This window comes from Heptranchias perlo, chromosome 31, assembly GCF_035084215.1.
Source record: "Heptranchias perlo isolate sHepPer1 chromosome 31, sHepPer1.hap1, whole genome shotgun sequence".
NCBI classification, from domain to species: Eukaryota; Metazoa; Chordata; class Chondrichthyes; order Hexanchiformes; family Hexanchidae; genus Heptranchias; species Heptranchias perlo.
This window is the reverse complement of record NC_090355.1, coordinates 25,240,412-25,267,768: the sequence shown is the minus strand read 5'-3', so window position 1 is coordinate 25,267,768 and position 27,357 is coordinate 25,240,412. Positions and strand designations below refer to the sequence as shown.

At 41.6% G+C, this 27,357-nt stretch overlaps 1 protein-coding gene across 5 annotated transcripts in view; it reads left to right on the top strand.

Annotated features, from left to right (window-relative positions):
* Window positions 1-27,357, top strand: part of dab2ipb (DAB2 interacting protein b) — a 278,946-nt gene that overhangs the window by 40,709 nt on the left and 210,880 nt on the right. For all 5 annotated transcript variants that reach the window (XR_010958133.1, XM_067969754.1, XM_067969756.1 and 2 more), the window contains exon 2: window positions 20,080-20,183. Coding sequence is in view for 4 of the 5 variants with exons in the window: in XM_067969754.1 (XP_067825855.1) it covers window positions 20,080-20,183 (104 nt within the window). In the remaining variant the exon portion in view is untranslated. The remainder of the gene's footprint in view (window positions 1-20,079; window positions 20,184-27,357) is intronic.

The window sequence follows — 27,357 nt, the reverse complement described above, 5'->3', positions numbered from 1 at the left end:
CCTCTGCACCCTCTCTAAGGCCTTCACATCCTTCCTAAACTGCGGTGCCCAGAACTGGACACAATATTCCAGTTGTGGCCGAAACAGTGTTTTTACAAAGATTCATCGTGACTTTCTTGCTCTTGCACTTTATGCCTCTATTTATAAAGCTTATGACCCCATATACTTTTTAACCACTTTCTCAACCTGCCCTGCCACCTTCAACGATTTGTGCACATATACCCCCAGATCCCTCTGTTCCTCCACCCCTTTTAGAATTGTGCTCTCTAGTTTATGTTGCCTGTCCTCATTTTTCCTACCGAAATGCATCACTTCGCATTTTTTCGCGTTAAACTTCATTTGCTACGTGTCCGCCCATGCCACCAGTGTGTCTATATCCTCTTGAAGTCTATCACTATCCTCCTCACTGTTCGCTACCCTTCCAAGTTTTGTGTCATCTGTAAATTTTGAAATTGTGCCCTGTACTCCCAAGTCCAAGTCATTAATATATATCAAGAAAAGCAGTGGTCCCAGCACCGACCCCTGGGGGGAAAAAACACTGTACACCTCCCTCCAATCTGAAAAACAACTGTTCACCACTACTCTCTGTTTTCTGTCACTTAGTCAATTCTGTATCCATGTTGCTATTGTCCCCTTTATTCCCAAGACCTCAATCTTAATAGCAAACCTACCATGTGGCACTTTATCAAAAGCTTTTTGAAAATCCATATACACCACATCAATTGCATTGCCCTCAGCTGCCCTCTCTGTTACCTCATCAAAAAACTCTATCAAGTTGGTTAAACACGATTTGCCTTTAACAAATCCGTGCTGGCTTTCCCTAATCAATCCACACTCGTCCAAGTGATTGTTAATTCTGTCCCGGATTATCGTTTCCAAAAGTTTCCCCACCACCGAGGTTAAACTGACTGGCCTATAGTTGCTGGGTTTATCTTTACTCCCTTTTTTGAACAAGGGTTTAACATTTGCAATTCTCCAGTCCTCTGGCACCACTCCCGTATCTAAGGATGTCTGGAAGATTACAGCCAGTCCCTCCGCAATTTCCCCCCTTACTTCCTTCAGCATCCTAGGATGCATCCCATCTGGACCAGGTGACTTACCTATTTTAAGTGCAGCTAGCCTTTCTAGTACCTCTTCTTTCTCAATTTTTAGCCCATCCAGTATCTTAACTATATCTTCCTTTCCCGAGACTCTGGCATCTTCTTCCTTGGTAAAGACCGATGCAAAGTACTCATTTAATACCTCAGCCATGCCCACTGCCTCCATGAGTAGATCTCCTTTATGGTCCCTAATCGGCCCCACCCCTCCTCTTACTACCTGTTTACTGTTTACTGTTTACATGTCTGTCGAAGACTTTTGGATTCTCTTTTATGTTGGCCGCTATTCTATTCTCATAATCTCGCTTAGTCCCTCTTATTTCCTTTCTCATTCCCCTCTGACCTTTCTGTATTCTGCCTGGTTCTCACTTGTGTTATCAACCTGACACCTGTTATATGCCGCTTTTTTCTGCTTCGTCTTATCCTCTATCTCCTTTGTCATTCAGGGAGTTCTGGCTTTAGTTGCCCTATCTTTCTCCCTCGTTGGCATGTACCTTGTCTGTACCCGAATCATCTCCTCTTTAAAGGCCGCCCACTGTTCAATTATAGATTTGCCTACCAATCTATGATTCCAATTTACCCGGGCCAGATCTGTTCTCATCCCACTGAACTTGGCCCTCCTCTGAGTATTTTTACTTTAGAATGGTCATAGATATTCTAAACCTTATGATACTATGATCGCTGCTCCCTAAATGCTCCCCCACTGACCGTCTCATTCCTTAGAACCAAGTCCAGCAATTCGTCCTTCCTCGTTGGACCAGAAACGTACTGGTCGAGAAAGTTATCCTGAACACACGTCAAAAATTCCTCCCCTTCTTTGCTCCTTATGTTATTGTTATCCCAGTCTATATTAGGATAGTTGAAATCCCCCATTATCACTACCCTATGGCTTTTGCACCTCTCTGTGATTTCCCTGCAAATTTGCTCCTCCATATCCTCCCCACTAGTTGGTGGCCTATCGAATACACCCAAGTGTAATGGCACCTCTATTGTTCCTTAACTCTAACCAAATAGATTCTGTCCTTGACCCCTCCACGACATCCCCTCTCTCCAGCTCTGCAATATTCTCCTTAATCAATACTGCCATCCTCCCCTCCTTTCTTTCCTTCCCTATCTTTCCTGAACACCTTGTAACCAGGAATATTTAGTACCCAATCCTGCCCTTTTTTGAGCCAGGTCTCCGTTATCGCCACAACATCGTATTCCCATGTGGCTATTTGCATCTGCAGCTCACCAACCTCTTTTACCACACTTCGTGCATTCATACACATGCACCGCAAACCCGTCTTAGACTTTCTTGTACTGTCTCTTGGTCTGATCCCACCTAATACCTTACTATTTCTTTTTCTAGGGCTATCTTTCTCTCCTGATCCTTTGTGCCCCTTGTTTCCCCTTTCCAATGCTACATCCTGGTGCCCATCTCCCTGCCGAATTACGTTAAACCCCCACCCCCCCCCACAACAGCACTAGTGAACCTCCCCGCAAGGACATTGGTCCAAGCTCCGATGAGGTGCAACCTGTCTGGCCTGTACAGGTCCCACCTCCCCTAGAACTGGTCCCAATGCCCCAGGAATCTGAAGCCCTTCCCCCCCCTGCACCATCTCTCCAGCCACGCATTCATCTGCTCTATTCTCCTGTTTCTAAAGTTGCTAGCGCGTAGCAGCGGGAGGTTGGTGGTAGGCCTTGTGCCTGTCCTGCTGGGATCAGAGGACCTATGGGGCCAGGCAGCAAGGCAAAGGAAATGTTAAAAAGGTAAGTACCATCTTTATTTTCCAGCCTCCCCAGAGATCTATGGGCCTGGAGGCCTTCTGGCTGCTGCTTTTGAATAGCAGCCAGAAGGTGCAACGCCAGCGGACTTTGGCAACTGTATTTCCACCGCTTCTAAGTGTAAGGTCCTGCCAGGGGTGGGCCTGTATCCAGGGCATGAAAGTGAGATGAGCCTGGAGGTGTAGGCTGGATCAGATCAGGAAGTGGAGCACATTACATGTGTGTTCTACCTGGCTATTTTTTTTATTATTCATTCATGGGATGTGGGCATCACTGGCTAGCCCAGCATTTATTGCCCATCCCTAATTGCCCTTGAGAAGGTGGTGGTGAGTCGCCTTCTTGAACTGTTGCAGTCCGTGTGGTGAAGGTTCTCCCACAGCGCTGTTAGGAAAGGCGTTCCAGGAATTTGACCCAGCGACGATGAAATAACGGCGATATATTTCCAAGTCGGGATGGCGTGTAACTTGGAGGGGAACGTGCGGGTGGTGTTGTTCCCATATGCCTGCTGCCCTTGTCCTTCTAGGTGGTAGAGGTCGCGGGTTTGGGAGGTGCTGTCGAAGAAGCCTTGGCGAGTTGCTGCAGTGCATCCTGTGGATGGTACACACTGCAGCCACAGTGCGCCGGTGGTGAAGGGATTGAATGCTTAGGGTGGTGGATGGGGTGCCAATCAAGGAGGCTGCTTTGTCCTGGATGGTGTCAAGCTTCTTGAGTGTTGTTGGAGCTGCGCTCATCCAGGCAAGTGGAGAGTATTCCATCACACTCCTGACTTGTGCCTTGTAGATGGTGGAAAGGCTTTGGGGAATCAGGAGGTGAGTCACTCGCCGCAGAATACCCAGCCTCTGACCTGCTCTTGTAGCCACAGGATTTATGTGGCTGGTCCAGTTAAGTTTCTGGTAAATGGTGACCCCCCCCAGGATGTTGATTGTGGGGAAATTGGCAATGGTAATACCGTTGAATGTCAAGGGGAGGTGGTTAGACTCTCTCTTGTTGGAGATGCTCATTGCCTTGCACTTGTCTGGCGTGAATGTTACTTGCCACTTAGCAGCCCAAGTCTGGATGTTGTCCAGGTCTTGCTGCATGCGGGCACGGACTGCTTCATTTTCTGAGGGGTTGTGAATGGAACTGAACACTGTGCAATCATCAGCAAACATCCCCATTTCTGACCTTATGATGGAGGGAAAGTAATTGAAGCAGCTGAAGATGGTTGGGCCTAGGACACTGCCCTGAGGAACTTTTGCAGCTAGTACTCAAGGAGAAGGGTAGGAGGAAAATCAGCCCGTTAAACTTTTCAGTCTTCATTTCTAATAATCCTGAATCCCATTTGTTGACAAGGACTCATTAAGGTTTCATGTTCCACTACTCGTGCTGGTAATGTGTCCACATATTTACAACCCCTCCTACATTTCCTATTTTCTTTTGTTGTCCTTAATTTTTAAATATGACTGCTTGTACCTTAATTCTGTACAAGGCAGAAAAGCTTACTTGGATCTAATTTGTCCAAAATTTTCATAGGGGATATGAAAGATGTGTTTAAAGCAATCAGTCTTTTGTTAAGAGAGAAAAGACCAAGTGTAGTCAATCTTTCGTCATATGTCATTCCTTATGTTCTGCGATGTATCACGTAGCCCTTCTCTGTAGCCCCTCCAATATCCTTTTTGAAATAAGGAGACCAAAACTGCATGTCATATTCCAGATATGGTCTCACCAGGGCCAAATATAGCTTTAAATTGACCTCTGTGGATTTATGCTGCACCCCTTGCTGCATATCTCAACATTCTGTTTGCTTTTTTAACATCCTGGCAACGTGGTGCTGACGGTTTCAGTGACCTTTCCACTAAAACCCCATGATCTCCCTGCTGCTCCAACACTTCAAGTACATTCCCATTTAGCACAATCCACATCAACCATCCCACTGCCAAATCTCATAATCTTACATTTCCTCATTTTATATTGCATCTGCCATTTCTCTGCCCAATGATCGAGCTTATCAAGATCCTTTTGAATTTGCCTTCAAAAGAGGAAGAAAGAAAATTGGATAGAAACAACATTTTTTTTTTAATTTCCTTGTCATTGATGGTGATGGGAAATTAAAATTCAGCCATGTATTTGCAAACTGCCACATTTCATGTTGTTCATGTTGTTAATGTTGTTTCGGGGATTGGTGCCACTGTTAGGTTTACGATTACAAAACTAGGCTTTCATTTTACTCCCATATCCAGTTTTCAGGACCAGTATTAGACTGAGGGAGTGGAGATGTTGGTGCAGTAATGGACATAAGAAATAGGAGCAGGAGTAGGCCATACAGCCCCTCAAGCCTGCTTCGCCATTCAATAAGACCATGGCTGATCTTCTACCTCAACTCTACTTTCCAGCCCTATCCCCATATCCCTTGATTCCCTTAGTGTCCAAAAATCTATCAATCTCAGTCTTGAATATACTCAACGACTAAGTATCCACAGCCCTCTGGGGTAGAGAATTCCACAGATTCACAACCCTCTGAGTGAAGAAATTTTTCCTCATCTCGGTCCTAAATGGCCAACCGTTATTTTGAGACAATGATCCCTAGTTCTAGACTTTACAGCCAGGGGAAACAGCCCTCTTAAGAATTTTATATATTTCAATGAGATCACCTCTCATTCTTCTAAACTTCAGAGAGTATAGGCCCATTCTACTCAATCTCTCCTCATAGGACAACCCTCTCATCCCAGGAATCAATCTAGTGAACCTTCGTTGCAACCCCTCCAAGGCAAGTGTATCCTTCCTTAGGTAAGGACATCTTTAGTATGACTTGTAAACATTTCTGAAAGCAGTGTTTGCTTAATATGCTAGTGACATCTTCAGGCAGAACATCAGTACTATACAAATCTTTATTTTAACCGATACTGACCGGCAGTAAAATATTATGTCTGATTACACTGTCAGCCATCCATTAGACATGTGGCCAGATGTTATATTGGCTGGATGAATTGTTCTAAAAATAAAAAATATCTTGGCCTTACTGCATAAAGTTAGAAAGTATTTATGTTGGATAATACATGAAATGCTATTTGATTTGTGAAATAGTATTAATTGTTGCTGAAAAGTATCATGAGACGTTAAGTTTAATATAATTATATTAGGTTGGAAATGTTTAATGCTGGGATTACTTATCAATACAAATTGGAATTTAAAGGGAGAACATCAATTTTTAACTTTCACCTGTTTCCCATTTTGTTTAAATCACTGTTGAGAATGAAGGATGACATTTATGAATATAATGCCAAGGGGGTACAGAGAAGGGCTACATGGTTCATCCCAGAACTTAAGGAATGGCATATGAGGAAAGATTGACTACCCTGGGTTTTTTCTCTCTCGAAAAAAAATGAGTATAATCTTTTCCTGCGGTCCTTATGAATAAAGCAATAAACAGTTACAGCCACAATTGATTTAATCAGAATCCATTTTTAAAGAACAAAATCTGATTAAAGATGGTTCTGGTTGTCAGAGGCCACTTATTGGAGTACCAGGACATCATTACAGGAGTTACTCGGGCCAGTGTCCTGAGCCCAACCATTTTCAGCTACTTCATAAGTTCATGAGTAGGACTGTTTGCTGACAATTCCACAGTATTCAGCTCCATTTGCAACTCCTCCATAATGAAGCTGTCATTGCTGGCATGCAGCAGGCCTTGGACTGAGATGTGGCAGGTAATGACTATCTCCAACAAGGTGAAGTGCAGCCACCACCCTCTGACTTTCAGTACAAGCACAATTGTTGAGTCCACCATTAACAACATCTTCGGGGTCACCACTGACCAAAAGCTTCATTGAACTAGCTCTATCAACACCATGGCCACAAGAGCAGAGCAGATGCAGGGTACTCTGCGATGAGTGGCTCACTTGACCCTTCAGATTGTGGGCAGAGGAATGTCATGCAAACATGTTAAGTTTCTGTATGATAATATTGCAAACAGTAGTTTCTAGGCTATAGTTCCTGACACACATATCTACAGCAAAACTCATGATACAACATAGAAAAAAAATTGTGACTTGCTGTAAATTAATTACTGGTGGTTTATTTAGAATAATTAATTGTAATTCCCAAGTGTTTGTCCTGAGGACCTACTTGTATCCTGAGAGAGTGTCTACATTGTTTGGTTCACTGTGACTCATAAAACAGTAACCCTTCTACTGCATTTATAGCTTACAGTACCTTTGTCTTGACCTGTAATCTGTTGAACTTAATAATGGTCCATAAATCAATAGACCCTTCCTACAATTGATTTTGGCTAGCAATTGATCAAGGACCTTTTGTTTAAATGGAGGATATATTTGTGGCAAAACAAATACTCGTGAACAATTACTCAGTTAAGTAGTAACCAGTTAGCATTGTTGTACAGCACTGTCACTGCATATAAAATGTGTTGATGTCGGAAATATAAAATATATAGGTAGGAAGTTGATTGGTATATAGATAACACAGTGCTGCAGATGGAAGAATTCAAAATGTTTATAGAGAAGTTGCATTGAGGAGTTTTTTTATGACTGATTAGTGAAGCTGCTGCTTATGTCACAACATAATAAAATCGTCCAAATATTGCTTCAGTTTTAAGCCAAAATAGTTTAAAATTTTTTATATGTAAATGAGTTCTTGTACAGAAAGATTTGTGCAAATAATGAATTATGAGATGATTTTTAGGGAGTAGACTAATTCATCCGTAACTGCTTCATTTGTAAATTACGATATCGGATTTTAAAATTACACCTGAAACATCATTATGTTGGCTGCTGTATCCAAAGCTATTAAAGATATGACAAAATGACAATACTGGAGAGAAGAAGAAAAAATTGATTGTTACAATCCTGATTAGTGCCGCTATGGTAAGAACCAATTATTTGGAAGTGACATCACTTGTAATTATATTTGGTGCCTGCTCACATTCGGCTTTCATTGTTGCTGTTTTCGGTTGTTGAGTAAATCTTTTTTTCTGTATTCCATTTTTACAGTTGGGACTAGCAGAAATTGATTTCCAGGTGATCTGTATTCCACTATAACATAAAAAAGGCTACAATCATAGTTTTGAGGTGCTTTTCATTAAAACTATCAAAGTAATTGCTGGAATTATTAAGTTGGAAAACTGACAGCTCTTTCCAGTAGCTAATATGTATGCACTAAAATCTTTGTAGCCCCTCTAGCTATTATTCACTGTCCTGTAAAGTGATTTCAACCCCCCTGGTGCTGTTGCATCAACATGTTCCAAATCCCAGATACATCAATACATTGGGCTGATTGTTTTCAATACTAAATACAGAGCTTAAAAATTCTATAGAAGTTTTTGAGTGTACTCATTCTGTGTGAGTCATCATTCATTTCATTTCTTGTCAGGATATTTTGCCATATTCTGATTTTAGCTAGATATAAGGTTTTGAAAAAAAATAAATAATTACATTTTTCCTTTTAATTACATCTCATTTGAATTATGTTATCCTTCTGTAGATTGCGTTGCTATGTATTTTATTTCATTGTATTTTTCAATCAAATTCCTCCATGCTAACTCCATTAAATTTATTTACAACAAATAGATTGTATGAACAGCTGACAGGAACTCCATTTGTAGATTTTCAAAGTGAATAAATGTCATTCATCTTCTTTCATGCCTGAAGTGGAATGTTAATTGTCAAGATGCCTCTCTTTCCTAACGGGGTGCTCAATCATAAGGGTTGGGTTGATTTTGGATAGAAAAAATAACCCCAACTCTCTGCTCTACAGCTACCTGAAAAATGCAAACATTTTTATTACAACATACTGAAGGATATTACCCCACGTTGTAAAATCTGGAACTTCCCCTTCGCTGACCTAACATTAAGCAACCCCCCCCCCCCCCCCTCCACACAGCTATAAAAATCTACATTTGGGTGCCCTTAGAAATGGATTCCCTTTCCAATACTGGAAAGACTAGGTTTGAACGTTGACCCATGATTCAACTGTGGAAGAACAATCGCAATCAGCCCCAATACTGTCTTAAACTGATGGTGATACACATGTATTTTCCTTACTGGGGTTTTCGGGTGGCAATCAGAAAAAAAGAGAGGAAGATTTGCATTTACATTATGCCTTTCACAACCTCAGGATGTCCCAAAGCACTTCACATCCATTTATGTACTTTTGAAGTGTAGTCACTGTTGCAGTGTAGGAAACGAGGCAGCCAATTTGCACACAGCAAGATCCCACAAACAGCAATTAGATAATGACCAGATAATCTGTTTTAGCGATGTTGGTTGAGGGATTAATGTTGGCCAGGACACTGGGGAGAACTCCCCTGCTCTTCTTTGAAATAGCACCATGGGATCTATTACGTCCACCTGAAAGGGCAGATGGTACCTTGGTTTAATGTCTCATCCGAATGAAGCACCTCCAACAGTGCAGCACTTCTCCAGTATTGCTCTGAAGTGGCAGCCTGGATTATGCGCTCAAGTCTCTGGTGGGGGGCTTGAACCCACAACCTTCTGACTCAGACACGAGAGTGCTACCGCTGAGCCACGGCTGACACCGTGGAAACCCTGACTGATGTTCAGGGTGCTATGGCCGTTTGGAGCAGCTCAACCATCAGCGAACTCAGCACAGCCCTGGAGCATCTGATCTGTCTGACTCAGTTGCACACTGCATCTACCAACTGAACCATAAGAAGAGCTGCTTTCTCAGGCTTCTTAATGCAATTGCCTATTGGTACTTTGGGGTCCGTGGATTCATTGTCAGAGTTCCATGGAGAATAGTTGAAGATTTCCAGGCAAGAGCTTAAGGCTCCCAGATGACAGTTCAGAGTTTCCTTTTTCCGTCTCTCCTTCCCTCTCCCTCCCACTGAACTCTCCCAAGCTTCCTCTTTGAGAGTCAGTGCGCCTATGCCTTTAGGGACGCAAGCTTCTATTGAGATTACTCCAGCAACTACATTACACAGTTGATTTGATCTCACAAATCTAAATAAAGTCATTGAGTAATTTGTCATTTATGTTGGGAAATAATAATCTTGTATCTAATATAGAAGAGTCAGAAGAACAAGGTTGGTTCTGCCTCAAACTGATCATTCTGATCAATTTTTCCAAGTATTGAATTTTATCTGTATCATCTTGTTGGTCCAGCAAAAAAACTGTAGGAGCACATATCAACTGCGAGAAGTGGATTCCAGTGACAAGCAGGTTTTGTACCTATTTGGGAAAACCTTGTACTACTAGGCTAATAAGGCTTTTGCTGGAATGTTTTATGTTCCTGATGTTTGGAGAGACGTCTTATGGCATATGTATTATAGCTTCCCTCCTGTATTATACGGTATATTTACATTTTTTTAAATTGAGAATAAAGTAGTTGGAGACAGATGAACAAATTTTCCTAAACACTTTTTCACAAAGTCTATGCTTGTTTAAACATAGATAGTAGAATGAAAAATATTCATCCTTTAAAAAATGATAGCCCTTAATCACTTTGCATCTATCTGTATAGTAATTGAGTTTTCAGGTCTTTGGTAAGGTCTGTGTATCTAACATTGCAAATTATATTTTTACACAGTAACTGAGGCAAAATTTTTCCTTTTCATGTGTGTCACTTTTTTAGGAGTGCTTCATTCTTGACAGAATTTATTTTTGACCCTGTGCTAAGCTTCAAACCCTGAATCTTTTCACCACCAAGATCACTTACTTCACCCTCCATAACATTGTCACCTTTATCCCTAACCCAATGCCAAAAGCTTCATCCACATTTTGTCACCTCAAGATTTGATTTCTGCAATGCATTGCGCATTGGCATCCCAAGTTCCACCCTACATAAACACTAGCTCATCCAGTTCTTTGCTGTTCATTACCTATCCTTCACACATTTTAACCGTGTTCTTGCTGGCCTCCATTGGCCTCCCATGCCTCCATGGCCTTACTCCACCTTATCTCTGCAAATTTCTTCAACCCTTTTTCCCACACATACACTCTGTGATTCTGATTCTGGTCTACTCTGTGCCTCTTTTCTCCATTTCACTGTCAGTGGCAGAGCCTTTCGCCACACAAATCATGTGCTCTGAAACACTCTACCTAAACACTTCTACCATGCCATTTCCTTCTCATTTGATTCGCATGTCCCCCATCTGGAACCTAGAACATTCAAGCTTGGGCTGTTATTCACTTGACGATGAATGCTGACGAGCTTTTTTTACCAGCTGTTGACGTCACAGCTAAACTTGATTGTTTCCCCACTCAACATCCCCACACTTGCATTTCCAGCAGGGAAATTAGATAGCAGTCAAGAACTGCAGCTCTGACTGACTTTGTTATCCGAAGGGCACCAAGGCCAATTCTTGGTCCTGTTAGAAATCAGCGGATTCAGACTGTAACATTAGACTTGGGATTTTCCAGGACTAGATGGTTCAGTTCCTTACTTGGTAAATTTGCTGAGCATAGGCTTAATATAATTTCTTGTGAAGTACTTGATTTGTTGGATTAATACTGAAAGCTCCACATTCAAGGCTTCCAGGCAAAATATCTTGAAAACCAATCAATCCTGTGGCAATGATTTGGGGCAATCTCAATCCAAATACAAGTGGCCCTAAGTTAGAAAGGAAGACCTTGCATTTATATAGCATGTTTCACATCCTCAGAATTTCTCAGTGTTTCACAGCCAATTAATTATTTCTGAAGTATAGTCACTGTTGTTATGTAAGCAAATGTGGCAGCTAATTTGTGAAAAGCATGGTTCCAGACAACAATAAATTAATGACCAGTTAATCTGTTTTGGTGCTGGTTGAGGGATAAATGTTGGACAGGAGTTTGAATCCATGTCCTCCTGACTCAGAAGCAAGAGTGTTACCACTGAGCCAAGCTAGCACTAAAACTGTCAGTCCAAATCAAAACGGAAGAATGCCACACTGATGCTGTGAGTGATACGCATCTGAAATTGGTTGGCGCACACTGGGGCTGAGTAAAGGGAAAAGGGAAAGATAGCTGATGTGACGCATGGACTGTCACGCCAGCAGGGGAGGCTGGAGTAAAGACACATTGTTGGAAAATACGATCTGTGCTAGGAACCCTGTGTTTTTCCCCCTCAAATATAATCGACCAAAAGCCAGCAAGTTGTTAAACAACCAATGAGAAGTATCTACAAAAGTAATATTTTTAAAAAGCCAACTCCTTCTGTCTTTTGTAGATTCTTAATCCAGGATCTTTGTTGTTCTCGATTAGTATTCTAAGCAAAACATTGACATTTGGGGTCAGTACTTGAAAAATAGAGCAATGCATCAGTATTAGAAGGTAAGTTCATGCTCACTGCTTCCATGCTGAGTTATCAATCCATGATTAATAAAGGCCAGTTTCTTCCCCACAGAGAAGCTCAGAAAAAATCAGAAGGAATGTAATTCCCAGGCTGCTCTTCTATACCTCCTTGTAGCTAGATTCAGTTCAACATTTTGGAACTGCTTGGAAACAAATTCCCTTGCGCTGATGCTCAAGGTTGGTGCATGGCGTAAGAAAACTAAAAAGAGATGGGGAGAAAAAAATGTCTTACTCCGGGGAAGGTTAGTGTCAATGATAAAAGTGGATGAACACTTATCAAGTTTGTATGACATTCTTATGTCTGCTATTTTAACAGAGACATTAATCAAAAAAAATGAAGGTATCAGATTATTTTATACATTTATTTATTCTCTGAACACAAGCAAAACTTCAGTGTGGAAGTGCTGTCATTAAACTTGATCTGACAGATCACTCGTATCCCTCAGTATTTAGAGTATATACTTCACTGTACCTTGACTTGCATTATTAAAAGAGAAATATACTAAGCATAAGGTATCTGACTGCATGTTGTCAAAATTATATTGCAGTTCTTTCAGCATATACGTTAGATTCGATTTGTACTAAAACTAAATGGCATGGTTGTGGTATTTATAAATTGTGCTGTATGTCACTTGAAGTAAGTGCTCTTTAATAAACTAAAAGGTAGAGTATTTCCTATCTTTCTTCTCCGGCATGTTTAAAATGTTGTACAATATGTGTATTGGCTTACAGAAAAATATGATTATTTTGGTACGTAAAGCATTTTTCCAATAAATACTGTCAGTGCTGTCGTCTTATCCCCTGTGACTAAATACACTTTACTTTTATGTTAGACTGCAAAGTGTGCAGTTTTTGTGTGGAGGAACTAAACAAGTAACCTGCTCAGTGTGCTGAGCAGATAAGTGATTTGTGCTCATGCCTGTCAAGAGGCCTGTTATGTTGGTGTTAAACACCAGGTGTTGCACAAAAAGATGGACAGCATTGTTGTTCTGTGTCTTGGAAACTTTGAATAAAATGAATCATTTGTGTGTTAGAAATTCCTTGAACCTTTCAGGAGTGGCAGAGATCCAATAAAGGTACTGTAAAATTCATTGGTTACCTTGCCAATGTTTTTTTTAAAATGCTGTCAGAGTGGGCTATTTATACCATACAAGAGCGAGTGAGGTATTCGAGCTATTTCTGACTGATTCTTGAGCTGCAGTAAGCTGGGAATGTCACTAAACTTTGTGCCACTAAATGGCAAGGAGCCTCAATATATAAAACAGCAGCAGGTACAACAAACAATCTAGCTGTATTCTGGTTTAGTTCTTCTACAGATTTAATATATTCTTCCATAATATAGCACTCACAGTAAATGATGTATAGTAGGATAATCTAACTCATTAGCCTAGTTACATGGTGTTTTCTATTCTCTGCTACATTCCTAAGGGTGTTGTTAACAACTGTATAGAGAGATATTTTAATTTGTAGTTCCTTCTGAGTGTATCAATGATGATTCTTTTTTTTCTAATTTTAACCAGTTGTTTAAATTCATTTGCGACTACACCATATGAATTTCTAATGTGATATAATAGCCATAAGATTTTTTAGCATTGTGCTGTTTTCCTAGGAACTACTAAACAATCTGCAGGCATATTCAGTTTTTTATTTCAAGGGATTCATACATTTTTTTTTCGAATGAAATTTAAAATATTCTCTTCTGGATGCTTTTTCATATATTGATAATAAAAGGAATAGAATGAATCAGCTTATTTGGAACATGAATACATGATAGTGTTTCAATTGTATATGCATGTTAGATGCTTTACGGATTGTAAAGACTAGGACACTTAGATGGTTGTAAAGATTTTTTGGGTGGAGGGAAGAGGAACTAGATGACAGTGAATCAGCACACTGTCCTTTCACCTCTAGGATTTGGGTTTGAATTTAGCCCAGATTTGATGGAAGTAAATGTCTCTTTTCTTGGCCGAAGTTAGAGCTAAGGAACATTAGTGGGGAAAAGTAGAGGTTGTTTTATTCTGCATGTAACTTACACTATATCTGATCTGGGAGTTCTTGATAAAGAGAGTAAGATCCCAAAATGTAAAGTTTTTTCTTTTCTTCGAGCGCTAACATCCTTCGCCTTGATGGGCCAAAATTCATGAACGAGGTTTCAGCTATTGGTGGTGTTTATAATTATTTTGAGAATAAACCTCTTAAATACTCGGTGAAGTCACTGGCACTGAGTTTCACTGGAGAGCTGTGTTTTAAAAAATTCTTCTTTTAATTCATTTTCACTGGCATCTACCCGACAATGTAGAAGATTGCCCAGGTATGTCCTATCCACAAAAAGCAGGATAAATCTAACCTGGCCAATTACTGCTCTATCAGCCTCCTCCCAATATCAGTAGAGTGATGGATGGAGTCATTAGTATTGCCAGCAAGCGACATCTACTCACCAATAACTTCCTCACTGATACTCCATTTGGCTCCCACCAGGTACCTCCTCAGTCTTGATCCAAACATCAATGAAAGAGCTGAGTGCCAGAAGAGAAGTGAGAGTAGCTACCCTCAATATCAAAGCAGCATGGCACCAAGGAGCCCTAGCAAAACTGAAGTCAATGGGGATCCAGTGGCTGAAGTGGTATCTGACACAAAGGAAGAGGGTTGTGATTAATGAAGGTCAATCATTGCAGCCCCAGGACATGGCTGCATGAGTTCCCCAAGGAAGCATCCTCTGCCCAATCATCTTTAACTGGTTCATCAATGATCTTCCCATGTTAATAATATCAGAAGTTTGCTGATAATTCCACAGTATCTAGCTTCATTCACAACTCCTCCGATTGTGAAGCAGCTCATGCCATCCTACGGTAGGACAATGGACCAGTCCAATCAACACCATGGCTACAAGAGCAGGGCAGAGGGTGGGTAATCTGTGATACATGGCTCACCTGATCCCTCAAAGCCTCTCCACAATCTACTAGACTCAAGTCAGGAGAATGATGGAATATTCACCACTCGCCTGGGAGGATGCAGCTTCAACACTCAAGAAGCTAGATACTATCCAGGACACAATAGTTCACTTGATCGGTGCCCCTGCCACCAGGTTCATATCCACCCCCTCCATCGCCAATGCATTGTGCCTGAAGTATGTACGATCTACAGGGTGCACAGCAGCAACTCACCAAGGTTGCTTACAGAGCACCTGCCTCCCTTGTCCCTCATGGTGGTCGAGGTCACAAGAGCGGCAATATAGTGGGAACACCATCACCTTTAAGTTGCCCCTCCCCTCCCAAGTCATGCACCATTCAGCACTAAGCGTATATCACCACCGTTCCTTCATCATCACTGGCCCAATATCCTGGAATTCCTTATCTAACATTGTGGAAGTACCGTCACCACAAAGCACAAGGAATGCAGCAATTTAAGAAGATGACCCACCATCCACTCCAAATAATTACAGCCTTGCCAGCATCACCCACATCCTGAGAACAAATTTTAAAAATTAGGGCAACAATGAATTTTTTTTAAAATCTACTTATCTCAAGGAAAGATCTTTTCTGAAATCTCTTACCTTGGTTCAATAATTGTATTTTCATTGTATTAATAACTTACAGTATGTCCTTGGTACAAAGGAATCATAGGGTTATCAGTCAAATAAACAAAACTGTAAGTTTAGTTTTATATTGTTGTTCAGTAGAAATGAATTTAACTTGACATTTCACTAAGCCCCTTATTTGTAAGGGGGGGGGGGGAATCAAAGATCACCTCCATACATTTTTGAGTGTGTTTTTTCTTTAATTTGTTCTGAGTATACAGTATTTTTTTAAAAGTTAAAGCTCCTGCCCGAGCTTTAGTACTGGTCATAAAGGTTTGAGTTGAATGCTTAGTTTCAAAAGGCAGTGCAAGCTCCCCTACACAGCTCTGACAATGTACCTCGCCTACAACCTCAGAAGAGCACTCTTCAAAATACTGCACTCTGTAATTGTGACATTTTCTCTTCCCACACACTACTACCCTTATGGTGTCGCAGAGCAAAATTTCTGAATTAATGCCAAATTTATCAGCAGCTCTTTCTGCTCTCCTGTCTAGTTGAAATTTCTGAAACTCATTTCACTCAAAACCCTCAACTGGCATTGGAGAGGTCAGAATTTGAACTAGGTTCCAGCAGTGAAAATACAATTATTGAACCAAGGTAAGAGATTTCAGAAAAGATCTTTCCTTAAGACAAGTCAATTTTTTAAAATTGGATCTTTCAGTGACAAAGTTCATGCCTAATTTAGATGATTGTTCTCAGCACTGTGCTTTTTTGAAGTTTAAATGCCTGAATACACATTCTTGAAGGAAAAATAATAAAAAATTTCCCATGACATTGCTGATAACTAGCATACCAAGTACAGCCATTTATTAAAGAGCGCCTCTGTTTTGCAGCTGCAACAGACATACGTTGGCATCTGCAGTCCTCCTCCACACACAGCTGTGCCACTGTGGGAAGGTGCCATGTGAAGGCCAGGCAGTTCCCCACAGGGAAGGAGAGAAAACTGGAGGGTGACTTGTCCAGCATTCTCTCTTGTATGCATCGTAACATCTGAATTCAGAGAGGGTTTGGGGCCAGGTCATCCACTGCCATGGCTCGGTGTGCTTTGTGGCATGGAGAAACTAAAAATGAGCAGGGGGGAGAACTAACTTAAGAGGAGAGTCTCACCCTTAAATTGCCTTTTTAAGCCACATTGGGGATTGAGTAGAGATGGCACTGGCAGATCCCCGGGAAAATGTTACTTATCTGTCTTCCCAGCTGGGGCATGGATTGGAGCACAAGAGGAACAAAAAAGGGAAAAATAGTTTTATAGTGGCAGCCTTTGACTCAGTGCTACCACTCTGGCCTCTGAGTGAGAAGATCACGGGGTCAAGTCCCACTCCAGAGACTTGAGTACAAAATCTAGGCTGATACTTCAGTGCAGTATCGAGGTGCAGCACTCTCGGAAGAGCCACTTTCGGATGAGACGTTAAACGGAGACCTGTTCAGATGGATGTAAAAAAAAAATCCCATGGTACTTTAAAAGAAGAGCAGGGTAGTTCTCCTAGCATCCTGGCCAACATTAAAACCTCGGCCAACATCACTAAAACAGATTATCTGGTCATTATCTCATTGCAGTCTGTGAGATCTTGCTGTGCGTGAATTGGCTGCTGCATTTCCCTGCATTACAAGAGTGACTAGAGTACAGCCAATGAAGCACATTTTTGAAAAGTGGTTTGGGACATCCTGAGTTCGTGAAAGGTGCTATATAAATGCAAATTCTTTCTGTAGCTGTTTTTTATGACCTGAAATTCTGAGTGTGTGCCTTTTATGAAGTGATATTTTCCTATTTATCCCATTTTTATGGAAAATTTGATTATAGTGCTGAGAACTGAAAATAGGCAAAGTTTGCATCATTCATTTACAGTTTTATGTTGTAGCCATTTAAAAAGACCATCATTTTTAAAAAGTGTGTGGGGTGGTTATACTTATCAAGGTACCATCTCATGAATCTTTTCTGGTCCTAAAACTTCAATGTTGAATTGTTATTCAGAAAGCCTGGCTTGACCTGTAGAGAGCAGTTTTGGCAATTGGGCAAAGGAGTAAGAGATATGAGAACCACGTATGTCAGCAACGCCAATTTCCTTATGCTCCTGTGGCATACAGGCTATTTTTGAATGTCCTTGCCATTGATAATGTGCCTTAAGAGATGGAGACAATGTATATTTTGTACTCTAGTTGTAACCTAATTCTCCTCAGAAATATTTCACACCTTGTATGCTAAAAGCTGGATTCTTAATATATTTTTGTAGTGAAATGTATACAGTTAGCTCAGCAAATGAGAACCTTGAAGACTTGTGATAGACGAATGGAGTTCCTTGTTATTCAGCACAAACATGTTTGATTTGAGGGGCCATGCAGTAAGCACTAATTCTTGTTTTCTATTTACAGGAGATGCCTTCTTTCCTTCTGTTTATTTCTCTTTTTATGTCTTTAAATAGTTTTATTTTTACTCTGGCTGCTTCTATTTCCTTTTTACTATTCAAAGAGAGGCAAGGCGTTCCCTGGGTGTCCTGGCCAACATTCTTCCCAATACTAACACCACTAAAAACAGATTAATTGGTCACTTGTTTGTGGAGTCTTCCTGTGCACATTATGACAGCTGTGTTTGGCTACAAAACAAGACTGACTACATTACAAAAGTAGTTTGTTGTATGTGAAGTGATGTGCTTTGGGATGTTTCTGAGATGTGATTAAGGTGCCATATAAAAACAAGTCTTTTTTTATTGGTGAGGAACAGGCAGTGTGAAGGCAAGCAGTTATTAATTAGCAGGAGATTAAGTGGAAAATTTATTAATTATCTTTTTTCTAATTTTCTCCCCTTTTCCTTCCCCTTTCCTCTGGGGTGGCAACTCTTATACAGGAGCATGGTTCCATAGGTTCTAGGAGTCCTTTTGTACCTTGTCTCAAACATCCATTCTTCATGTGTAAGCCTAGACAGCGAGTTCTGGTAGCACTGTTTCCTCTAAGCTGCGCATGTGCACGGCCATGCAGCAGTCCGTTGTGGGCCGTGCACTTAAACATTCCGTCCGCACACCAAATCAGTGCTCTTGTCCCCTCTCTCACACTGACCAGTCCCCAGGCCCCTCCCTCACACTGACCAGTCCCCAGTGCACCAGCCCCAGGCAGGCTGCTTTGCCTCTGGTGCTCAGGACTGTCCGAGTGTCTGGAGGTCCAATCAGACCGAGCAGCTGACTGCAGCAGAAACCAGACCAGGAAGAAAAATGAAACCGATGCGTTTGTCAGAGGCCGGGCATCTCCACCCAGTCAGAGGCCGGGCATCTCCACCCAGTCAGAGGCCGGGCATCTCCACCCAGTCAGAGGCCGGGCATCTCCACCCAGTCAGAGGCCGGGCATCTCCACCCAGTCAGAGGCCGGGCATCTCCACCCAGTCAGAGGCCGGGCATCTCCACCCAGTCAGAGATGAGGGGTCCATACATACAGGCAGCCAAAACTAATGAGACCTGCAAGATGTGCAATAATTTGTTAAACCCTGCTGAGGAGTCAATGGAGGGGGGAGGGGAGAGCTTTAATTAAACTGTTCCCTATCCCCAAATTCACACTGACTGACTTGACAGCTGTTTTGTATTTCTGACTCAATTTAAAAATTCTGATTGCACACGATTTATTTCTGTTTGAATCAGAATCATTAAGCTGATTCAACAAAAATCTGATTGGAATTGTTCCCATCAGATAATTTTTAATAAAATATAACGAGACTGGTCGGCTCAATCCCAGTGCAACTTAAGAAACCCATTTCATAAACTATATAAATTTACAATTGTTACAATTATCCATTATTTTATACATTTGTTCTGTTTGTTATTTACCCTGAATAATGTTTTCTAAAAAGATGTTCTATTTAAAGATGTGATTTTTTTTTTTACGGTGGCGCACACAGCCTTTTATATCAGTGCACAAACCCAAACTCATTCCGTAAAATGGCCGAAAAAAATTAGAGGGAACCTTGGTTGGTAGGCTAATAAATCATGGGGAACTACAGAGCTGAGCCCAATATGGTCCTCGGCAGATTGTCATACACGCATATTTTGCCGTTGAGCCACTGAATAGTGATCAGGTAACCTTGGCTGATTTTTTCACGTCCTAGCACAAGGACACTAGGCCCAATTGGCGCATCTCTAACACCATTCCAAATGACTGCACAGATCAGGGATTGAAACTGGTGCCTTCCTAGTCTGTTGGCTCAGTACCGCAGAATTACCCACTAAACCATCACAGAAAAATTTAAATAAAAATGTATTCTAATTCAAGCTATGATAAATCTGTCTTAAAATAATATTGTGGGTTAATAAGTTTTCTATCTAAGTGCCTGGTCACATTTACTAAAATGGATTTATGAACATTTTCTTCATAGATTCTCCAATTGAGAGACCTGGACGGAGACGCAGCATGCCTGGGAGCGCTCCAGAGGAAAACCCCACCATGGAACCACCCACTTCTACACCTTTTCGTGTGACGGTAAAACTACTTAAAATTTAATAACTGAACTAATGTTCTTTAAATTTGCAACACTGAAAATTTTAATTTGCTTCGCCTCAGCTTGCCGATGTGAGGCCTGGCTCATTTTAACCCCCGGGCCTAAATTAAATATACCAGGCCCAACTCCTCCTTGAACCTGGTGTCAATGACATCAGGCTGGTGGGTGGGATTCAGGGAAGTGCAACCTGGGACCTGTTTTTTAGGCGCTGTGCGGTCAACTAAGCCTCGAAAATGGGATCCATGATGCGTGTGCACACTTCCAATGGGAAGTGCGTAGGACGCCATCTTGGTAAAGGGGTTTGCGCGCACGCACCTAAAGATCGCCAGCAGCATGCAGAGTAGCGAGATTATAATCTGAATCAATGTGCAACACTGATTTAAAGGGACTGCTGCTATTTTGGAACTCCACACTCTATCCAATGACTGTCTTAACCTCGCACAGCTGAACATGACTTAAAGAGCATGAAGGAACCCCCATCAGCAGTATTTAAAGGGATCATGCAGAAGTCACAGGTTATTTGCTGGATTATTTCTTCTGGCTGCTGGTGCATTTGTACGTGTTTTTGGAGGTTCCCTACACTTGGATGAAGTTTCAATACTCTACAGGGGGTTGGCTGGCTGGCTGACAGGCAACAGCAAGGGCACTGGCGGAGTGGCAGGGGTGGGAGCAGGAATGCTGTCACCCTGAGAGAGGACAGCAGGTTTGTGTTCTGTGGAGCCCCTGCCACTTGCTGCCTCCTGTTATGCACCACCTTCTCCTGCAATAAAGAGGGAAGTATGTAAGTGAGTGTCCTGCCAGATGTTTAGGTGATGTGGCTGTTTTGGTTGAATAGCTACCAGTGTGTGTGAACTGTGAGTTGTGGGTGTGAGGTTTGCAACAGTACGAAGTGTATGAGGGTGAGATATAGCTTATGATTTGAATGGTTGAGTATTGACTGAAAGAGATTGTTGGTAGGTGAGCGATGGGGGTGTAGTGGATGAGGCTAGTGGTGCAGTTGATATGATATGCTACTTGAAGCTTGAATTCACCTTGATAACTCGTGTTAAATCATTGGACTTCTTCCTGCACTCCATCCATGTTCTTGGAGTTATGCTGCTGGCATTTACCTCCTTCCCTACTTCCTCCCACTGCCTCTTCAGCATATATCTGGAGGGTTTCCTGCCCCACTGCAGGTACAGGATGCCACTCCCTCTCTCCACCTCTTGCACCAAAGCCTCCAGTGCATCATCTGAGAACCTTGGTGCATGGTCTCTTCCAGGCACAGCCATTCTTCAAAGTATCACAGCACAGGTTCAGTTTTGAAATGATTCTCACCACTTCTTGCAGCCACAATGCACCTCTCCTTTAAGAGGTGCAGGCTGCCTTTAAGAAGCGTGAGCCACTCGCAATATCAGAGCCCCCTGCTGATGCGTGCTGCCAATCAACAGCGCAGGTAGTGCTGGCTGCACACAACGATCATTTAAAATACAGGCGGCACGAATATTATGTGCTGCCTGCATCACTATGATCGCGTACTGCGATCCCCGTGCCCGTTTTCAGGGGTTATCCAATGTAACCCCAATTAACTGGCATTTACTTTTGTAATGTGGCATATTGGGAAGTTTACATTATACAGAGGAATTTTTACATTTTTATTTGAATCATTGTACAAAGCTGCTGCATTCCCTGAGGAAAAACTTTTTCACTTAGCGAGTGGTTAGGATCTGGACTGCACTGCCCGACGGGGTGATGGAGGCAGATTCATGGCTTTCAAAAGGGAACTGGGTAAGTACTTGAAAGGAAAAAATTTGCAAGGCTACGGGGATAGGGTGGGGGAGTGGGACTAGCTGGATTGCTCTTGCATAGAGCCGGCACGGATTCGATGGGCCGAATAGCCTCCTTCCGTGCTGTAACCTTTCTATGATTCCAAAATTTAATTTCAGCAAGATTGAGCAAGGAAGTTATTGACAAAATCTGTAAAATACAGGATACTGAAAAAAAGTAAAGTTCTGAATATTTCCAATAAATTTATCTGAAGCACAAAAACTCTTGCTATGATTAAATTAATATCCTGGTAAGTGTGCCATAAGAATAAAGTAGTAAAACTGAGTTTAGAATGTCAGCCAGTCAGCAGAAATATTTTGAGAATTGCATTCTGAGTGAGTGCTTGCACATGACATTAGCAAAAATAGCTTCAATAGACTTCTACTGGAAACGCTGAATTTATTGCATTTGAGAAGAACATTGGCTGATCAATAAAGATCAGTTTACATAAAACCCTTATTGATTGTGCTACCTTAGAACTTAATGACATAACTAATGTACAAAATATAAATCGCATCAAATGTATCAATTTCAGAACTGTGGCCAGAAATCAAAGTGGTTTATGTGGGCTGTGAATTCCACACTTAGTGTATTGCTGGTGAATTGGATTTTATTAAGGTGCTTGGACACTATGTCCATTTTAACAAAAGTCAGTCCATGATGAGCATGCCATTGTACGTGATATTATATTGTAGAAGTGTTCTAATTTTGATCATTTGACATTAAAAATACTTTTAGTAAATGTATTTGGACAATGAAGGAAGGAGCATGCCAGACATGTGTAATATCCCATGTGTAGAATATCCCAGTACGTACACAATTGGCGCACCTATCATGCTGAAAACCAAGTGGGATCCAGACATATTTTTAATACCCCTGGACAGATGCTAGTTTCTATAAAATATGATACAAATTATTTTTTAGCAGTATCACCAAAACGATTATTGAATTCAGAACGGGCATGCTGAGTTGAATTCGGATCTGTTAAATGACGAGGTAGTTGAGATACAGGTTGGGCTCAAAATTGAAAAAGAGGACATACTAGAAAGGCTAGCTGTACTTAAAGTAGATAAATCACCTGGTCTGGATGGGAAGCATCCTAGGTTGCTGAAGGAAGTAAGGATGGAAATTGCGCAGGTACGGGCCATAATCTTCCCTTCATCCTTGGATACAGGGGTGGTGCCAGAGGACTAAAGAATTGCAAACATTACATTGTTGTTCAAAAAAGAGTGTAAGGATAAACCCAGCAACTACAGGCCAGTCAGTTTAACCTCGGTGGTGGGGAAACAATAATCCGGGACAAAACTAACAGTCACTTGGACAAGTGGGGATTAATTAAGGAAAGCCTGCACGGATTTGTTAAAGGGAAATCGTGTTTAACAAACTTGATTGAGTTTTTTGATGAAGTAACGGAGAGGGTTGATAAGGGCAATACGATTGATGTGGTGTATATGGACTTCCAAAAGATGTTTGATAAAGTGTCACATAATAGGCTTGTCATCAAAGTTGAAGCCCATGGAATAAAATGGGCAGTGGCAGCATGGATACAAAATTGGCTAAGAGTGTAGTGGTGAACGGTTGTTTTTCAGTCTGGAGTGAGGTATTCAGTGGTGTTCCCCAGGGGTCGGTACTAGGACCACTGCTTTTTAAAAAATATTTATTAATGTCTTGGACTTGGGTATACAGGGCACAATTTCAAAATTTGCAGATGACACAAAAATTGGAAGTGTAGTGCAAATTAGGAGGATAGTGATAGACTTCAAGAGGACCTAGACAGGCTGGTGGAATGGGTGGACACGTGGCAGATGAAATTTAATGCAGAAAAGTGCAAAGTGATACATTTTGGTAGAAGTAACGAAGAGAGGCAATATAAACTCTGTTTCTTTCTCCACAGATGTTGCCTCACTAGCTGAGCTTATCCAGCATTTCCTGTTTTTATTTCAGATTTCCAGCATCTGTGGTATTTTGCTTTTGATAAACTAAAGGGTACAATTCTAAAAGGGGTTCAGGAACAGAGGGATCTGGGGTATATGTGCACAAATCGTTGAAAGTGGCAGGGCAGGTTGAGAAAGTGGTTAAAAAAGCATACCAGATCCTGGGCTTTATAAATAGAGTACAAAAGCAAGGGAGTAATGATGAACCTTTATAAAACACTGGTTTGGCCACAGCTGGAGTATTGTGTAAAGTTCTGGGCACTGCACTTTAGGAAGGATGTGAAGACCTTAGAGAGGGTGCAGAAGAGATTTACTAGAATGGTTCCAGGGAAGAAGGACTTCAGTTACGTGGATAGACTGGAGAAGCTGGGGTTGTTCTCCTTAGAGCAGAGAAGGTTGAAAGGAGATTTGATGGAGGTATTCAAAATCATGAAGGGTCTTGGTTAGAGTAGATAGAGAGAAACTGTTCCCATTGGCGGCAGGGTCAAGAACCAGAGGACATAGATTTAAGGTGATTGGCAAAAGGACCAAAGGTGACATGAGGAAAAACTTTTTTTACACTGCGAGTGGTTATGATCTGGAATGCACTGCCTCGGGGGTGGTGGAGGCAGATTCAATCGTGGCTTTCAAAGGGGAATTGGATAAGTACTTGAAGGGGAAAAAAAATTGCAGAGCTACGGGGAAAGGACGGGGGAGAGGGACCAGCTGGATTGCTCTTGCAGAGAGCCGACATGGACTCGACGGGCCGAATAGCCTCCTTCCATGCTGTAACCATTCTATGTTCTTTATTGCTTTTTGAAGATACTCCTAAACTGGAATTTGTCTTTATGATGTGCATTGCCTTTAATGCAGGCCCTTATATCACATGCTGCTTTAAAGTAAGTTTCAGTAAAACTGAGAAAGAAATTAAATGGCCATTCTAACATCACACTGCCAGATAAAATGCTTGCAGGTTTTAGATTGCAGCACCTTATTCAATGGTTGAAAAAATGCATTGTTGTATCAATATATCTTGTTAAATTAACCTGGATGAATGCCATATGCAATCTCTGTGGAGAAGGTAGCTCTAAATGTAATGCACTCTGTTTTGTTATACCAAAAAAAAACACAGCTCCTCCGTGTCAGTAATCACACAGTGAAGCAGATAAACTGGAGTGATATCAACCAAATTATCTTCTTGGACCTCATCTGATCCATAATATTGATGTCAGGGAGATTTGTCTGTTAAAGGCATTTTTTTCAGTCTCCATAAAGTACTTATTGTTTTTAAAAAAAAGAGGCATTCATTGGTAATAAATGTGTGTACATCACAAACTACTTATAAATTCGCTATATGACATTGCTTCCGACTCTATTCAGCAACCTCTATTGCAGAGGCAAGGATGGCTTTATAGATGCAGTAATGTGCACTTGGAACATTTAGGAAGGCAACTGCAGTAAATAACTATTAATATTTTATAGTTATTGGGAAACTGATGCATTAACTTACCTGCCTGACCACTGCAGCAGTGACACATATTTGGAATGTATGGATTGGTCTTGTATGGATAAACCATACACAGCTGGGGTTTGAAGTGTCCCAGTAGCACATACTCATGTCAGCTCTAAATTTAAATCTGATATTATATGTCCTGGTTGGCATAAGAGAGGTGTGTTAAATAAAACTGCCATATTTTGGTTGGCCAAGTTGTACTTACACTCATGTTGAGTATTTCAGATTCCCCTGTAACCTGTAACAGCATTGCACATGTACAGGCACATAGTCTCTGCCTCATCCGTCAATATCTATCCAGTGGTGCTGAGTTTAATGCCTCTTTCATGCTATAGTGTTGCCTTCTGATGGGAGGGGTGCAACCAAATGCATAAATATTATAATATATAAGCAGCCTGACGCTCTTGCCATCAGAAGCAGCAAAATCCTCCATCACGTATTTCTGACAGAGTGCAATGGCATCAAGTATGAACAAGGCATGGTGGCAAAATTTGGCATTACCATTTTGGGATCTGGCTGTGCTTTCAGCATTGCTAGTCTGTTTAGACCTTCCCCTTTCAGGCATGCATACCTTTGTGTTCCAGAGCACAGCTGTGGTTTCTGACCACATGAAGGCGATCCTAGTGAGCCTGAAAACTACTGAAGAATCTTGCTGGTATCAGTCGTTCTTAAGGTGATTCTTCAGGTTGTTACCGCATGCTTATCTGGAACCCTGTAGAATAATTAGAAAGGAACAGCTGGTTTTTGCTCTATAAGGAATATGTAGGACAGATATTGAGGCTTTGTACAAGATCTTAGAGTGTCATAAGGCACAGGGGAGCTCTGCTTACATGGCTTTCATCAATTTTCATAAAACTTTCTACTTAGTGCCTTGTGGCTTTTGTGAAGCAGCTGGAAACTAAGGGAGTGCGTGGCCAAATCTTTGATTATATCCTGGATGTGTACTCCAGCTGTAAGAACTGTTTAAGGGTGGCTGAGAATCACCAAACCTATATATGTCAAAAAAAAGGGGAAAGGCAAAGTTGTCCGGTCACTCATTCTGTTCAGTGTCTCATCAATAATGGGTTGGATGGCAGCATTATGATGTCATTCAACTTGCAGTCTCTGTGCTTGGCATTCCTGAAAATATTTGCAGTGCTCCTTTCTGCCGATGACATTGTGGTGTTGGCAGATTCACCTGGAGATCTGGCAGATTTTACTCACCATCTTGAACAATGGGCTAACTAGTTGGATACGGTGGCGGATACCTCCAATTGTAGTATTTTGGCTTTGCACAGCTCAAGCAGGGATCTGAAAGGTATTTGGAAGATTCAAGAGGCATCTATTCCAATTGTTAAATCTTATCGGTATCCAGGAGGGACCATGCTAAGAAGGGCGAGGGTTTTTTCTCATCTTTCTTTAATGACAGCAAAGTTTCAATGCAAATTAAGCTTTTGGGTGTAAGATATGTGTCCAAACAGTTCTCCGTCCTGGTTCAGAACTTCTAGGCATGCGAAGAGTAGGCTTCCTCTGGCCCATGTACAAGATCCAGGACCAAGCTGTAAGGTGGATTTGTGGCAAAGAGGGTAAATGATCACAGGGCGAGAGGGTTCTGGCCCACACTAACCTGCCACTGAAAACCCTGGAGAGGAAGTCGGCTTCATGGCAAATAATTCTCTTTGCCAAGGCCCCTCACGTAAGGACCTGTTTTAAGCAATAGGTGATGAGTAAGCCTGCTAAGCAGCTTTGGAATAGAACATTAAGATGGTTGGCACAACACAAGCTGCACTCTATAGTCCCTTCTGGCACACTGAATCGTGAAAAAGCAATGAGACTTGGGACTATCACATGGTGGCTGAAACCTGGAAGAGTAGATCTGTCTTTGGGGGGGTGAGAATAGTCCCCCCTGGCACCAGATAACCATGCAGGCAAAAGCCCTAATGG